The 15,222-nt window shown below is 36.5% G+C and overlaps 2 protein-coding genes across 7 annotated transcripts; both read right to left on the bottom strand.

Moving 5' to 3' along the window:
* Nucleotides 1–3,432: 3,432 nt before the first annotated feature.
* On the bottom strand, nucleotides 3,433–5,592 carry LOC115998543 (protein indeterminate-domain 16-like). The gene is made up of 3 exons (XM_031238134.1): nucleotides 5,358–5,592; nucleotides 4,700–5,117; nucleotides 3,433–4,365 (listed from the first exon to the last, which is right to left on the bottom strand). Exons 1-3 carry the CDS (start codon nucleotides 5,467–5,469, stop codon nucleotides 3,603–3,605), a joined length of 1,293 nt encoding a protein of 430 aa, XP_031093994.1. The 5' UTR covers nucleotides 5,470–5,592; the 3' UTR covers nucleotides 3,433–3,602.
* Nucleotides 5,593–9,412: 3,820 nt separating this feature from the next.
* LOC115998042 (cytochrome c oxidase assembly protein COX11, mitochondrial) lies at nucleotides 9,413–14,677 on the bottom strand. Of its 6 annotated transcripts, none has more exons than XR_004093829.1 (9): nucleotides 12,937–13,172; nucleotides 11,845–12,036; nucleotides 11,370–11,733; nucleotides 11,233–11,285; nucleotides 10,937–11,009; nucleotides 10,717–10,821; nucleotides 10,218–10,298; nucleotides 9,972–10,130; nucleotides 9,413–9,774 (listed from the first exon to the last, which is right to left on the bottom strand). XR_004093829.1 is itself a non-coding variant. In XM_031237492.1 (9 exons), exons 3-9 carry the CDS (start codon nucleotides 11,925–11,927, stop codon nucleotides 10,029–10,031), a joined length of 861 nt encoding a protein of 286 aa, XP_031093352.1. In that variant the 5' UTR covers nucleotides 11,928–12,036; nucleotides 12,683–12,845; nucleotides 12,937–13,172; the 3' UTR covers nucleotides 9,846–10,028. The 6 variants fall into 6 exon arrangements, 4 of the variants coding, with proteins under 4 accessions (XP_031093352.1, XP_031093351.1, XP_031093349.1 ...); XR_004093828.1 differs by having other exon boundaries at nucleotides 9,413–9,747; XM_031237492.1 differs by lacking the exon at nucleotides 9,413–9,774 and adding an exon at nucleotides 12,683–12,845 and having other exon boundaries at nucleotides 9,846–10,130.
* Between the last annotated feature and the right edge of the window lie 545 nt (nucleotides 14,678–15,222).

Raw genomic sequence — 15,222 nt, 5'->3', positions numbered from 1 at the left:
TTTTTTTTTTTTTTTTTTTTGAAAACATTAAGGGTGCGTTTGGTTCGCACATGGGAATCGGAATCGGAATGTGTATGAAATACTTGGTAAGGGTAATGGGTTTTGGTGAAAATATTTAGCATGTTTGGTAGTTGGGTGGAATGGGAATGACTATTAATAGTTGGGGAAGAAATGAGAAAGGAAAATGAAACCCTTATTTAATAAGGGTATGAGTTTTCTCATTAATGGGGTATTCCAAACCCATAGTAACATTCTCAAAACCTATCAACCAAACACTAGCAATCACTTTTATACCCATTCCTTATGCCTAAACCCACCAACCAAACACACCATAAGTTTAGACTTAATTGCTCAACTATGACCAATTTGTCACAAGTAGTTATTAACTATGCAATTGCTTTTACTATATCATCGCAAAATACTCAAGCTTGATGATGCTGGTGGAACAATGCACTAATAACCATTAGGATGGTAGCCTAAAGAAGATAACATACCAATTTCTTGAACAACCCTTGCAAGTTTGCATGCTATGCTGCATTTGCAAGATTGATTGGGTATGTTAATCAAGATTAGAGAAAAATTGGGGCAATCCTAGTCGAGTTGGTTTGGTTAGGTTGGTGATCATCAGATTTCAAATTCGACTTCCTGTGGGAGCTGATGTGTTGGTTTTCTCAGCTTGACCCGATCAGCCATATGTCATACAATTTAGGTTGGTTTACTTCCTCGTGGTATTATGAGCTTCTCCCAAAAAGACAAAGTGACCTCGGTTTGAGCTAGTCGGCCATGAACAATCTAGACTAATCTAGACTGGTTTACCTTTGAGTCGACCAATCATAAACAACCTAGGCTGCTTTTGACCTTTTTAAATTGAGTTTACAGTAATGGGTAACCTATGCCGGTTTATCTCCTTGTGGTCTTGTGAGCTTCAACCAAAAAGACAAGGTGGCATTCTCGATTTGAGCCGGTTAGTCATGAACAACTTAGGTTTATTTACCTCATTTTAATCCTAAAAATCATGGCCAAACGTCATCTCTCTCCTCTCTTCCAAATCAACAAGAGTTTTTTCTAAAAAAACTATGAAAATTCCTTCATTATATTGAAAATACTCTAAAAATATATCTTGAGGTTTAATTATAAGTTTGAGTTGTACTCTTTCCCTATATATTTCTAACAAAGTGTAATAAATAACTTTACAAAAAACGCTTCGTTATAACCCACACATTATAAAATTTCCCTTAAACATTAGATTGGATTTGACATCAACTAACTAACTAGATACGACAACCTTGTTAAAACAAAGGAGTATCATAAAAGATTCTCACAAATTATTAAAAAAAAAGTTATTCTTTACTTAGTTTGTCACTTTGTCATGCATGACTCACTCACAAATTATACCTCACATGGACTGCATGCAACCAAACAAAAAGTAAAACGATGCTGGGTGGGTCGGTACACAACACCTTTTTGACTACGGACTATGTATAATGTATATACCAATAATTATATTATGAAACTATGAGCAGGTTTATTTCTGTTGATTGGGTCCACTCTCGAGGTATGGCGATTTCAACTCAATTTTGAAGGTCTCATTGTCACAACTCGATCTAAAGTTGAGTAAAAAAGATAAATCTATCGCATGATAACTGTAATTTAATTAATTAACGAATTGAGTTATGCCTTGATAGTCACATGTAATACATGATTAGAGTTTTTATTTGGTGAATTTCATACCTAGAGTCTAGAGTAAAAAAGTAAATCGCAGTTTTAATAACCTACGTAGTAGAGCTGTTAACTCTTAATTAGATTTATTACTGACTTAAGTTACATATGATTAGGGTTTAGTGAATTATATATATATATAATGTGGATGTGGGTGTGCCAGCATGAAATGTAGCAGGAAACAAAAGCTAAAAGGCTAAATAGGTTTCTTCATTTTGCATGATGTGTGATGTTTGTGACAACATCAAGAAAAGGTGGTGTCAGCTTTCTCCTTTTGCCGCGAAGAAACCCAGAGATTTATAACCAAAGTCAAATTTGTTCTCATTTCATACTGAAATTTCAAATGTATTCTGATACCAATAGTGATTAAATTTTTAGCTCCAGGAGATAAATATTTTTTTAATTGGAAAACACATAATTTAATTTAAGTATTAAAGTCACTTTCTCTTCGTGTGTTGACTGGTAATTACAAATGTAGAGAGTAATTAAGTGAACTAATCAATAGGGACAATCTCAAATCAGTTGAGTTGATCAAGTAGTTAACTTGATAAGTACAATATTTTAAGTTCGACCGACTGATTTGATAATTAAATAGATTCACAAGGTAAGTTTCACTCAGGAGTCTGGGTTTTCGATGTTGGAAGTTTTGAACTAGCAATTGGATTTGGGCTTTTTCCTGGCATGGGCTTGAGCATATATATGATATATTCACCCTTTAAAAGAATCGAATGAGAATGATGTCTCAACAAATTGAAGTCGGCAAGGACATTAGAAGACAAATTTTCAATCAAGAACACACAAAGAAGAAAAAAGGATCTTTTCTGGTACCATATTCAAGGTGGCCTTTGAGAGATAGGGGTGGGGGTGTACGCCTGCGCGTGTTGTTCGGGGCTGAGAGGGACTGGAGAGGCTGCGGACTCTCACAAATTATGGCACTGAAAAACATGGAGCCTTTAATGGGCATTAAAATTAGCGTTGTACCTTCGACAACGACATAAGAGCAACATGGAAACACACAGCTTTAATCCTTTCTTCACCTTTTCTTGTTTTACTAATTACTCCCTCTGATCTTCTCCATATGGTCCCTCCTCCCCTCTGCACTCCTGCATGCTTTCTTATTCCCCCTTCCTACCAAATTTAAATCCACTTGTGCGTACACCCTTCTTGTTTCAGGTTCTTGTCCGCAACACAACCCACAAATCATTATTTCTCATCACTTCCCTTCACATGGTTTCATCCATCTAACCCCACCATGCTCAGCTCCTCAGACAACGTTAGAAACCCCTTGCCTTTATACTCTACTCTGCTCACAATGGGTTTTCATAGCGTTCGTTGGACGCATTAGTAACCCCTTACCTTTATACTCTGCTCACAAAGGATATTCATACCGTTCGACACATTAGTAACCCCTTGCCTTTATACTCTGCTCACAAGGGGTTTTCATATCGTTCGACACATTAATTTATTCTTAACATTGTAAATTTATAATATAAAAGTGTCAGAGGGCTCCTAGTTCAGGGCAATCCCAACTAAATTGGTCTGTTAGGTTAAAAATTAAACTCTGAGTAAGAGTGCCTGATTAACCTTCTTGATTTGAGTAGTGAACTATGAGCATCCTAAGCTAGTTTATCTCTTTGTGATTCTTTGCTGATTAAGATCACAATGCGAGATTTATCTAATGCACACTTTTTAATAATAACTGTTAGTTTTCCCTTGTCACTAAAAAACATTTGTTTATTCTTAACATTGTATTACAAAAGTGTCGGATGAAGTGATAGATTTGACATGGCTGAGCAACTAAATCCTTGGTACAAGATACAATGTGGAAATTAGAATATACTTCACAAGCCCAAGAATCTCGACTCTCGAGATTGGAGTGCAATTCAGGCAGGCCGGAGTGGTCGAAACATTAGGCTGTTGTTGTTGTCCCCATTTTCACCATGTGTAATTGCAGAGGGAAAGTAATAGTTCACCGCTGATTCTTGGAAGAAGGCTTTGCTGCGATTCATCTTGCAGGAATCGCACGTTATTCTGTGTTGGCCGCCGCTAGATGAACCGATAAGCATCTGCCATGTTAAACGATCTTTCTGCAGCTGCGAGTTTCTGATCTCAGTCACAAACGCCTGTTCTCTGATCTTCTTTGCCTTTTCCATTTCCTGGCTCGCCATCTCCATTAGAACCCTCGCCTGCTTCCTCTTCTCCGCCGCCTTCGCCTTCTGCTCCATCGCCACTCTCATCACTTCTTTAGTCTCGCTTCTCAGACGCAATGCTCGCCGCAGAAGCGTGTTATGATCAACTTCATCATCGTCGTCGTCAATGGCCGCTGAGGCTGAGGAATTCGGTGTTTCTTCGTTTTTCTTCGATGGAAATAGCTCACGCAGCTCGAGGGTATGGCGATGGGGAGAAGAAGATGAAGATAGATGATGATTTCCGTCTTTATGCACTGGGAATATTATCAATTCTTGCGCTTCTGTTCTTCTCTCGGAGATTAATCTGTATTGTGAATGAGGCTCCGCGGTACTGAGATTCAGGTTGAAGATTGGTGGGAAGAAACCTGCCGGTTTTAATGGCGTCTGGAGACGATCGCCGCCGATTTCTTTTCTTCCGGGTTTGCATGAATCTTGATGCTCAATAAAGGTTTCAACCCTAGAAATTGAAATTTTCAAAGATTTTTAGGGGAAGAAAAAAATTAAATCAACATCTAACTATATTATGAGTTAGACCAGTAAACTAACAACCACTACTAGAGATTGTCCTAGCTGGCATAAATCATTAACCAGCATAGGTTGCTCATACCTAATCGGCTGAAACCAATAGCTTCTATTAGAGATTATTCTAGCTGGCATAAATCATAAACCAGCTTAGGTTGCTCATATTTGACAGCCTAAACCAGTTGCTCCGACTAAGAGTTAAACTAGTTGTGATGAAGTTGGGTGGATTAAGAATTTAAGAGCTAATTTGATGAGAAGATGAAAGAAACCTAGAAAAGACACGACCACAATCGCAGGAATGGCCTCGGGTGCCGCAGGTTTTGAGGTGAGCTTTGTAGTCGGAGTGGACGGCGTAACCTTTAGAGCATCTCTCGCAGACCCACTGTTTGTGGTTGCTGTGTTTCCGTCTAAAGTGCTTCTTTATCCCGACAAGATCGCCCAGCGCATGCGCCGGGTCGTGGTGGACGCAGCTCGGCTCCGGGCAAACGTACACCCGCTTCCGGGCCGCCGCCGCCGCCTCGTGCGGCGGCCGCTCGTTCTTGTGGAGGCTCCACGGCAGCTTGTGGCGGCGGCGGTGCATCTGCAGGTTTTGCTCGCGCTGGAAACTCAGGTTGCAGACCTCGCACACGTAGCGGTCGGACTCCATTAACGTCTCCGGAGAAAGGTACACCACTTCTGCATCAGGATCTGCTACGAACAAATCGATTTTCGAATCGAAAATAATGGCAGAAAAGTAAAGAAGAAGTGGTTCAGTAATACCTATCATATTTCAGTACATATAATTCAGAAAGAAGTGGCTTAGTAATACCTATCGTCTTTCAGTACATATGAGATTCTGATTACTGATTAAGAAGATGAGATAATAAAAATGTGAGAGGGAAAAGATGATGATAAGAGTAATTGATGTGATGATGAAAGGGATCGGACCTGGAGTTCCGGCGGGCTTTCGCTTCCTCTTGGCGGTGGTGGTGGTGACGCCATGGGTATTTGTAGGTGCAGAAGAAGAAGAAGGAAGGGAGATTGTGTGAGTGGCGAGCATGGCTGCTGAGTGCCGAGGAAGTTGGCTTTTCACTTTTACAAAGGAATGGGAATACTATATTCAACTACTAGGATATTGATCTGTGTGGTCGATACTCATACTATAATTAGGTCTCATCTTCTGAGCTTTTTTTTCTCTCTCTATATATAAGAATAATATTAAAATGTCATACATATATTAGATGTCAATATGTCATACTCGGAAAAAGAAATATCTTCTTTAATTTCTCAATTTTTTTATTTTATTTTGTAGCTTAGTTACCAAGCCAACGGCCCAACCAACTTAGTTAGGATTTAATTTCTTAAGTTTTCTTAGGGAAATTCAAAATTATTACCTAAAAATGTTCACAAAGTAAATCCTGAATCATTATTTAATGGTGTATATTAGATAAATCGTGCTCTATATAATCCTCTTTAATTTATTTTTGTTCTTTAAAGTAATTGGTACAATTCTTAGTTTATAATTTTATATATAGCATTGTGCATGTGTGTCAGATCAGTGTGTATATGTACGTACATCATTGAAAAATGTTATTTCTCCTTTTGAATTTACAATTTATTGAATTTAATTAGCGTTTATATCCCATGCGGCAATTGACTTTTTATATTTATTTGTTGTGCATCAATTGCTAACCCCAATCCTCTTATATCATGGACAGGGCGAATCCTGATCTATGTGTATGTGTCTTATGTTGTCAATTTATGTCTTGTATGTATTATGAAATTATGTACTTTAAGAGTATGCATACTACAAGAAGAAAAGAATGTCAATTACTAAGATAATCACTTGATTGTAAATAATTAAAGGTAAAATTACCATTTTTATTTATAAGATTGCCACTAACTTTCTTTTAGAAAATAATAATAGTTAACTGTTTGGTGGAAGCTTAAAGGATATGGTCCAATATTCTACTATCAAAACATTGTGCTGATTGTTTCAAAAGTATAAAAGAAAATAAAATTATGTCTCCAATCTTCATTGCTATCAATAACTTTTAACGTAGTGATAAACGCTTAATCTTTACCTTTAGTATCCGTCACTAAACCATTCTGTGTAGGCAGGTATTGGGAGGGCATTGATATGACATCAACATTCCAATTATTTGACATTATATAATTTTGATAGTGTGTTTTAATTTTAATTTTATTTTTATTTTTTAAGAACTGTGGCTTGTAAATCAAGTCATGTACAAATATTCTAATTCATATAATTGTCAATGAGACTCTATTATTATGCTGCTGAATTTATGAAAGTTACAACTCCAAACTCATAATCTTGCTTGATCTATACTATATAATAAATTTGTAATTGAACTCCTAATCATACTACTCATGGTGGACAGTTAGCTTGGTAAGCACAAGGTTTCAAACTCGGCTGTGAAAATTATCTATTGGTTTTCTTGGTTTGAGTTGGTTAAATATCGTTTACCTACTTGTGGCTCGTTGCCGACTAGGTCTACAAAGCAAGCTTTACCCAGATTGTACATTCAAATAATAGTTGCAGATTTTCTCATAAATCAAAAGGGTATGTTTACTGTAATTTTTTATTTTTCATTTTATCTCCAGTTTCATTTAAAAGAAAAAAAAAAACTAGTAGATGTGTTTAAATTGAACAATTTATCAATTTATAAAATATAAAATAATTTGAAATCTATTCATTTTTCTTCAATAAAAAAGTACAAACGTTAATGATAAATATCAATAATAGGAGTGTTGGTGGCGGTAGAGGAAATTAATAAGGTTGTTATTTGTTGAGAAAAATGAGATCAAGAGATTAAGAACGCAAAACAAAAATGAAGAAGAGTTTACGTTGTTTGGCTGAGACCTTACACTCATAGGAGTGAATGAGATCTTTTATTAATTGGATGATAAAACATTCATGATTACAAGCATTATATTTATAGACAATTCTAATTGTACATTTACAAAATTGCCCATGTATTGTACCCCCACACCCCAAACCCACTTAGCAGTCTTAGCGAACCCCATTCGTTCCACTCCACTACGTAAGCCCTAACACCTGTCATCTTTCAGTAAAATATGGGACATATACAACACTATTAGGTAAGTAGAATAGGGTTAAAGTCAAGCACTATATTACAAAATTGCCCATGCATGTATTGTACCCCCACACCCCTAACCCACTTAGCGAACCTCATTCTTTTCGCTCCACTATGCTCCAACACCTTTCATATTTCAGTAAAATATGGGAAATATACAACACTATAGGGTAAGTAGAATGGGGTTAAAGTCAAAAGATAGTAGTGGATATAGTTACGAATGATAATAACAAATGTAGTTATGGTGGCAGCTACATATATAGATACGGCATACGTATGTATTCTATAGTGGGTATTGATAGTTAAGATTTATGAGTAGGTTGTATAAAAGTAAATATGTAGGCGGTGATGGTGAAACAATGGCAGTTATTTATGATAGAACAAATTATACCATGGACCAAGATGTATTTTACATTGTAGACTCTAGTCCAAAAATAATCTTCAGATTCTGTATCTGTAGTTAACACATTTTGTATCTGTAATTGATAATTTCTACTTATAGCTATCATATTATATGTCAGCAATTATCAAGTTATTTGTTTACATGTACAGAAACTGTTAACTGTAGGTACAAAATGTGTTAAATAACCGAATTTTTGTACCAGGGTTCACAATACAAAACCTTAGTCCATGGTATTACAATTGTTAAGATACATTTCACGATTTACTTTCTTTACCGGTACATAGGATATGAGCAATGATGGGTCATTAAGTTTGTGATTTAAACTTAAATGTGGAATGAGTAAGAAATTAGGGATTGGTAATTGATTTAGGAATAGCAACAATGATTGCAGTGGTTAATTATTAGTGAATAGCGATGAAACAGCACCTATAAAGACAAGATGGGTCCTGTTTCAATAATTTTCTGTCTTAAATCTGGAAAACATGAGGTGGAGAGTCTTGTTTGCATGTGAAGTTAATAATAACAAAGCTGAATTCAAGCAGGTTTAACTTTCTTTTGTTTTTTTTGTTCAAAGACAAATACATTCATTCTCCACACTGCTGCACCCACCTTCCGGAGAGAATGAATGTCTTGCCCATTCTATTTATTTTATTTTTTTATTTTTATTTTTAGTACAACGATAAGACCGCTAACAAAGACTATCATCCATTTTGTCAAAGTGAGCTTCATCCATTTTATTCAGGTAAGGACTGTATGTTTTTTCGTAAATCAAAGAAAGATTCGAATCTTTGTTTCCGGGTAAGCCAACTTGGGTTTCTTTGGTAATAGACTCTTGTCCAAACCTAACAATCTATGTTACTATCTACATCTTTCTTTCTTTGATGACGAGAGAAACTCACAATCACTACTCGTGAACATGCAATAAAATCCACCTTTTGACTCTAATCAACAGAGAATCACAAAAAGGTAAATCAACCTAAGTTCCTCATAACTAACTGCCTCAAACAAGAAAGACCAATATGCTGCTCTGAGAGTCAAATTTAAAATATTGTGATTACCAACCCAACAGCTTAACCAACTTACTACTATATTTCATTTCAGTTGAGCCAATTAGGGTTCATTTCAGTTGAGCCAATTAGGGTTCCTTTGGCACGACGATAAGACAGCTAACAAAGACTCAGTTAAACGATTATTTGTCTCAGTCCGATTGGTCATATAACTAAAAATTTAATTTTCTCGGAGCCAAAAAGAAAAAAAGAAAAAAAATTGAGTAGGCAAAAGGCTGGCAAAGAAATGGACCAAAAGAGAGGAAGAAGAAGAAGGCTGCAAGAACTGAGCCTCTGAAGAGTACTCTTCTTGACAAGCCATAAATGGGGAAGACATTAATTCAAAGGAAGCATCATTGGCCATACTACTACTAGAGTAGCAGCACTAAATTGATTCAAGACAAGATCTTCAGCAGCTTTAATGGACATTATAGATAGACTGACAAACACAGTGCACACAACCCTTCACATTAATGGCGGTTTCATGATTCCCATAGTACAAGAAACGTTGTTTGGGGTCACTGAAATACATGGCCAACAGTTGGCTCTTTCCTTTGGCATCTTTGTCACATGTTTAAACACAGTGTCTAAACATTATGGGTAAAAATCAAGAATTACTGCCACTTTTGAAGAACAGAAGAATTACCTAGCAGAAGGCGATAATCTCTTTCTGGAAAAATTCCTTAGGAGACGAAGAGAGGATGAGTTGCAGGAGAGGAGAGGGGCGAGAGAAGAGCATACCCGTGATAGTTCAGCAATCGGCTTTTTCTCTGCAAGTTAGTGCCTCTATTGAAGGTCTGACAAATGTGCATATGATCACAAGTGAATCTAAACTGCATCGGTATGGTGAAATTTAAAGCAAGAAAACTGAAGGGAATATGCTCAATTGCTCGTTTTAAAACTGTGATTGACACGAGCATAGATGTAGTATACTGTATGAATATCCAAATCCCTCGTTTTCATGAAGAAGTAAAAAGGGGGAAAATTTATTCACCATGTCATGCATGGGAGTGTCAATCAATGATACTGGTTACTGACACGAGTAGAATCACTATTCATCAGATACTTTGAAGAATGTATACGAGAGGATAATGTTGTTGATACCATCCATCTTTGGGTCTGTTTCGAACTCGGGGTCAATGTAAAAGAATACCTACCACATATAATTTGATCAGTAAGTTATTTTTTCGGGGAAAGTAAAAAGGTGATTCTTTAAGACAAAGTTGAGCAGAAAGTTTACAGGCATGTCAATTTGCTCCCCGGGAAGTAGACGCTGTTCCTCAAAGCAAAAGCACTGTATTTTATTGAAATACACAGCAGCCTGAAACGATAGAAGATCTTGTTATTTGATGTGCTAGTTGTTACAATATTATCACATTAACCTCAAACAAAAATAGTTAACATGCTAGAGGGCAACCCCAACCAAGCTGGTCAGGTTGTTGACTTAGTGCACACACTCGCATAGTGACTGCGGGTTTCCCTCGTCACTCAAAATAGTTAGCATGTTATTTCATTCTACGCATATTGTCTTTTCCAAACTAAAAGTAGTATTCTCTTTTCATTTGATAAACTGATCCACTTCACAACAGAGAAACCCTCTTGCCCTTGACCAAACCCTATTGTAGCGTGTAATCATGTAGCTTTTAAAATATACTCTGTAAAATTTAGGCAAAACGACATTAACATTCTCAAACTTCTGAATGAGTGACCCGTGTCCTAAACGACTTATTTACACATACCTTCATAGGAGTGACATTATATGTAGATACACCAGTAATTGGAGTTGAACTTCGATTTTCGGCAGTGTAGAAGGCAAGGGCACTCTCTCCTGGCTTCACTCTTACCTGCAGGGCGAACAAACAACATTTCCATGAAACAAGTAACACAATTTGTACACTAAGAATTCTCAAATAAAACAAATGGACACACAGGTTGATGATGACTGCATCAAGAAGGCACCTCTCGCTGTGTAGGAATGAACTTCCAAGGCATTCCATCAGCCACGTCAGCATTGAATTGTACAACTATCTCCCTGACAACATTAGAACATAAGTATGCACGTCATAAAGAAGAAACACCTCTTCATTACAATGAACGCAAAACTTCAGTGAAGGAATAAGAATATGCTATGCTATGGAATAAAAGATATTATGAACCCAATTTCTTTTTAACAATCAAGATATTGGTCTTCCACGCTTTAAGCTTACAACTACCTAGGTGTATTCTTGATGCCAGTTTAAGAAATAAACTAATACCTGGTACTAACTGTTCCATCTTTGGAGTGGCGAGCAATCTTTTCTTCCACGCTCTGCAGGACAGTAAGACTACCATATCAAGAGGGGAACAGACTTCTATCTATCTATTTATATTAAAGCAGTGCACTTGATTCTACCTCCTTGCGTTGAACTGTACCCCCATAGCCCGTAGCTTGACAGAATCTCCTGTACAGAGGAACTGCAGCATAACTACATCCTACCATCGCAAAAACCAATCCCGTTAAGTAAAGGAGCATCTTCTTAGATTTCTTCTCTGTGGAAGCTGCTTTAGTTGCATACTGGTGCTGAAAGTTCAACATTGAACAAGACCTTGCTATACTATGCCTTCCCAAATTGGAGAACAGATTGTTGCTATCAACTACTGATCTGAATTCACACCTTGGCATCAGGCTCCCACATCCAAAACTCGAAACTTTCCAGCGCCCATTGTTTCCAACACTAAAAAGGCTATATCTTGGCGCAATAATTTGAAGATAGTTTCTGATTCAAGAGAGACACATTCATCACCAGAAACATAGTAAAGCCCAATTCTTTTCCACACACGTAGAAAGACAAGACCCTAAACACACGCATAAATGACTAAATAATCACCTGGATGTTGAAGAGTGAAGCTGAAGAGTTGTATTAAAAGAATGAAGCGCTTGGGTTCTTCCAAAAACTCGGAAAAATGACATTTTTTGTTGAATCAATTCACATTCAGTAGCATCTGAAGCAACAACAGTTCACTCAATTTATATCTTCATTCCCTTGGTTGCAAGAGTCGGGTGCAGAAGCAGGAATTTTCTTCAGTAGAGTTGAAAAAGTAAAGAATATCTTTAAAAATCAATATCGTTCAAATAAAAAACACATTAAAAAAAAAAAACAATAATTAGTAGGTTATACTCAACTACGAGATAATACCCATCCGCGCTCTGAAATTTTTTCAAGACCTGAACTAGTTTAATAGTATATGTTTTGCTGCTTTTTATTTTCTCATTTCTTCCAAGTGAATTCATTTCAAAAGGATTGCTGTATTCTTTGTTATGGCCTACCATATTTCCTAACATGTAATCAGTAATCCTATAATTTATGGACACAAGATTTCCCATAAATAATAATTATGTCAGTACCAAGTTTAAACCTTTAATTTCAAAAGATTTATAACACTAAAATACTAAACTCTTTCTAATGTTAACCCTAAAAAGTGTTTCTAATTTCCAAAGATTTTTTTCATGTCACTGCTGCCCAATCTGCACTTTTATTCATTGCAATCGATCTTTCCAATTTATAGTAAAGATCTAAAAATAGAACTTGCTACAACTATATATTCTACCTCAGTCCTGCATTATTTACAGTTTTCTCATTAACCATATGCATCCGAATACAAAAACAGTGTCTTAAATCAAGCCACATTATGTAACAAGAACATAATAGGGTGACTAGATGATACATTTCATTTACTAGATTTTAGAAAGGAACAAAGAAATGCAGGAAAAGGTCTCCGGATTGAGCCTTCTGAAAGATTCTTCAGTGCTATTTTTTGATACTTCATGCTCATATATTGCCTTTATCTAATGACCGAAATCCCTCCTCGGAGTCATTACATATTTTATCTGCTTGTACCAATACAACTATCCCTAAATCAATGGCCAATGAAAAAAAAAAAGGTCTACACAGATAAAACTTAAAGGAGGGAAAATTTACCAGTACAAGAAGGCCGGAGGAGGTTTTGGGGCTGAAAAATTGAAGCCTCGGCTCGATGAAAAAACCTGCAACAATTCAGCCGGCAATCAACTCAGAGGCAAACTGAACTTCGATGCAGAGTCCGTGGAATTGATCAATGAGCTAGAGGCGCGATGTTCGTGGAGTTTTGCAGAGTTTAATCTATGAGGCAGAGAGGCAATCAACTCGACCACAACGCTGAACTTCGAAGGCCGCGATGTTCTGTAGGGACCCCGGTCCACGGCATAACAAGTTAACAACCGCTCTTTTGAAGATTGGGCTTATTTTATCAAGCCTCCAGCCCAACGTTTTACGTGTTGGGCTTTTTTAGTTTTTTTTTCTTATTGTGCTTACATTATGAAGCCCAATTATCGGATTTTATAACTGGTCAAATTAAAATAGTTGACCAATTCAAATTTGGGTTGTTATGCCGTGGTGGGTCTACATTCACATACACTATACTCTACATTCACAATTTGTAAACTCCACATTCACACATTATAGGATTATATGTTTAGTAATTATATTACCACTGTTATACATTCACACATTCAAAACTTTATATTCACAGGTCTTATACTCCACATTTACAACTTGAGAACTCCACATTCACACATTATAGGGCTATAAGTTACTAGAACTTCTTAACTCTATTACAGATTCACACATGCATAACTCTACATTCACGATTTCTATACTCCATATTCACAATTTGAAACCTCCACATTCACACATTTCTGGGCAACTCTACATTCACACAATCATAAATCTACATTCACTATTTCTANAGTGAATTCATTTCAAAAGGATTGCTGTATTCTTTGTTATGGCCTACCATATTTCCTAACATGTAATCAGTAATCCTATAATTTATGGACACAAGATTTCCCATAAATAATAATTATGTCAGTACCAAGTTTAAACCTTTAATTTCAAAAGATTTATAACACTAAAATACTAAACTCTTTCTAATGTTAACCCTAAAAAGTGTTTCTAATTTCCAAAGATTTTTTTCATGTCACTGCTGCCCAATCTGCACTTTTATTCATTGCAATCGATCTTTCCAATTTATAGTAAAGATCTAAAAATAGAACTTGCTACAACTATATATTCTACCTCAGTCCTGCATTATTTACAGTTTTCTCATTAACCATATGCATCCGAATACAAAAACAGTGTCTTAAATCAAGCCACATTATGTAACAAGAACATAATAGGGTGACTAGATGATACATTTCATTTACTAGATTTTAGAAAGGAACAAAGAAATGCAGGAAAAGGTCTCCGGATTGAGCCTTCTGAAAGATTCTTCAGTGCTATTTTTTGATACTTCATGCTCATATATTGCCTTTATCTAATGACCGAAATCCCTCCTCGGAGTCATTACATATTTTATCTGCTTGTACCAATACAACTATCCCTAAATCAATGGCCAATGAAAAAAAAAAAGGTCTACACAGATAAAACTTAAAGGAGGGAAAATTTACCAGTACAAGAAGGCCGGAGGAGGTTTTGGGGCTGAAAAATTGAAGCCTCGGCTCGATGAAAAAACCTGCAACAATTCAGCCGGCAATCAACTCAGAGGCAAACTGAACTTCGATGCAGAGTCCGTGGAATTGATCAATGAGCTAGAGGCGCGATGTTCGTGGAGTTTTGCAGAGTTTAATCTATGAGGCAGAGAGGCAATCAACTCGACCACAACGCTGAACTTCGAAGGCCGCGATGTTCTGTAGGGACCCCGGTCCACGGCATAACAAGTTAACAACCGCTCTTTTGAAGATTGGGCTTATTTTATCAAGCCTCCAGCCCAACGTTTTACGTGTTGGGCTTTTTTAGTTTTTTTTTCTTATTGTGCTTACATTATGAAGCCCAATTATCGGATTTTATAACTGGTCAAATTAAAATAGTTGACCAATTCAAATTTGGGTTGTTATGCCGTGGTGGGTCTACATTCACATACACTATACTCTACATTCACAATTTGTAAACTCCACATTCACACATTATAGGATTATATGTTTAGTAATTATATTACCACTGTTATACATTCACACATTCAAAACTTTATATTCACAGGTCTTATACTCCACATTTACAACTTGAGAACTCCACATTCACACATTATAGGGCTATAAGTTACTAGAACTTCTTAACTCTATTACAGATTCACACATGCATAACTCTACATTCACGATTTCTATACTCCATATTCACAATTTGAAACCTCCACATTCACACATTTCTGGGCAACTCTACATTCACACAATC

Source organism: Ipomoea triloba, chromosome 12 (genome assembly GCF_003576645.1).
Source record: "Ipomoea triloba cultivar NCNSP0323 chromosome 12, ASM357664v1".
NCBI classification, from domain to species: domain Eukaryota; kingdom Viridiplantae; phylum Streptophyta; class Magnoliopsida; order Solanales; family Convolvulaceae; genus Ipomoea; species Ipomoea triloba.
The sequence above is the reverse complement of the archived record's forward strand: the minus strand, read 5'-3'. Positions and strand labels throughout refer to the sequence as shown.

What these genes read in the sequence shown, in the direction of transcription:
- LOC115998543 (XM_031238134.1), bottom strand. Translation starts at nt 5,469, where the DNA reads ATGCTCGCCACTCACACAATCTCCCTTCCTTCTTCTTCTTCTGCACCT. An exon ending in AAAGCCCGCCGGAACTCCAG is followed by an intron (nt 5,118 to 5,357) that starts GTCCGATCCCTT and finishes TGTTCGTAGCAG; the next exon opens with ATCCTGATGCAGAAGTGGTG. An exon ending in TGTGGTCGTGTCTTTTCTAG is followed by an intron (nt 4,366 to 4,699) that starts GTTTCTTTCATC and finishes TTCAATTTCTAG; the next exon opens with GGTTGAAACCTTTATTGAGC.
- LOC115998042 (XM_031237491.1), bottom strand. Translation starts at nt 11,927, where the DNA reads ATGTCATTTTTCCGAGTTTTTGGAAGAACCCAAGCGCTTCATTCTTTT. An exon ending in ATAATGTCACTCCTATGAAG is followed by an intron (nt 10,299 to 10,716) that starts GTATGTGTAAAT and finishes CTATCGTTTCAG; the next exon opens with GCTGCTGTGTATTTCAATAA. An exon ending in GGGAGCAAATTGACATGCCT is followed by an intron (nt 10,131 to 10,217) that starts GTAAACTTTCTG and finishes TATATGTGGTAG; the next exon opens with GTATTCTTTTACATTGACCC.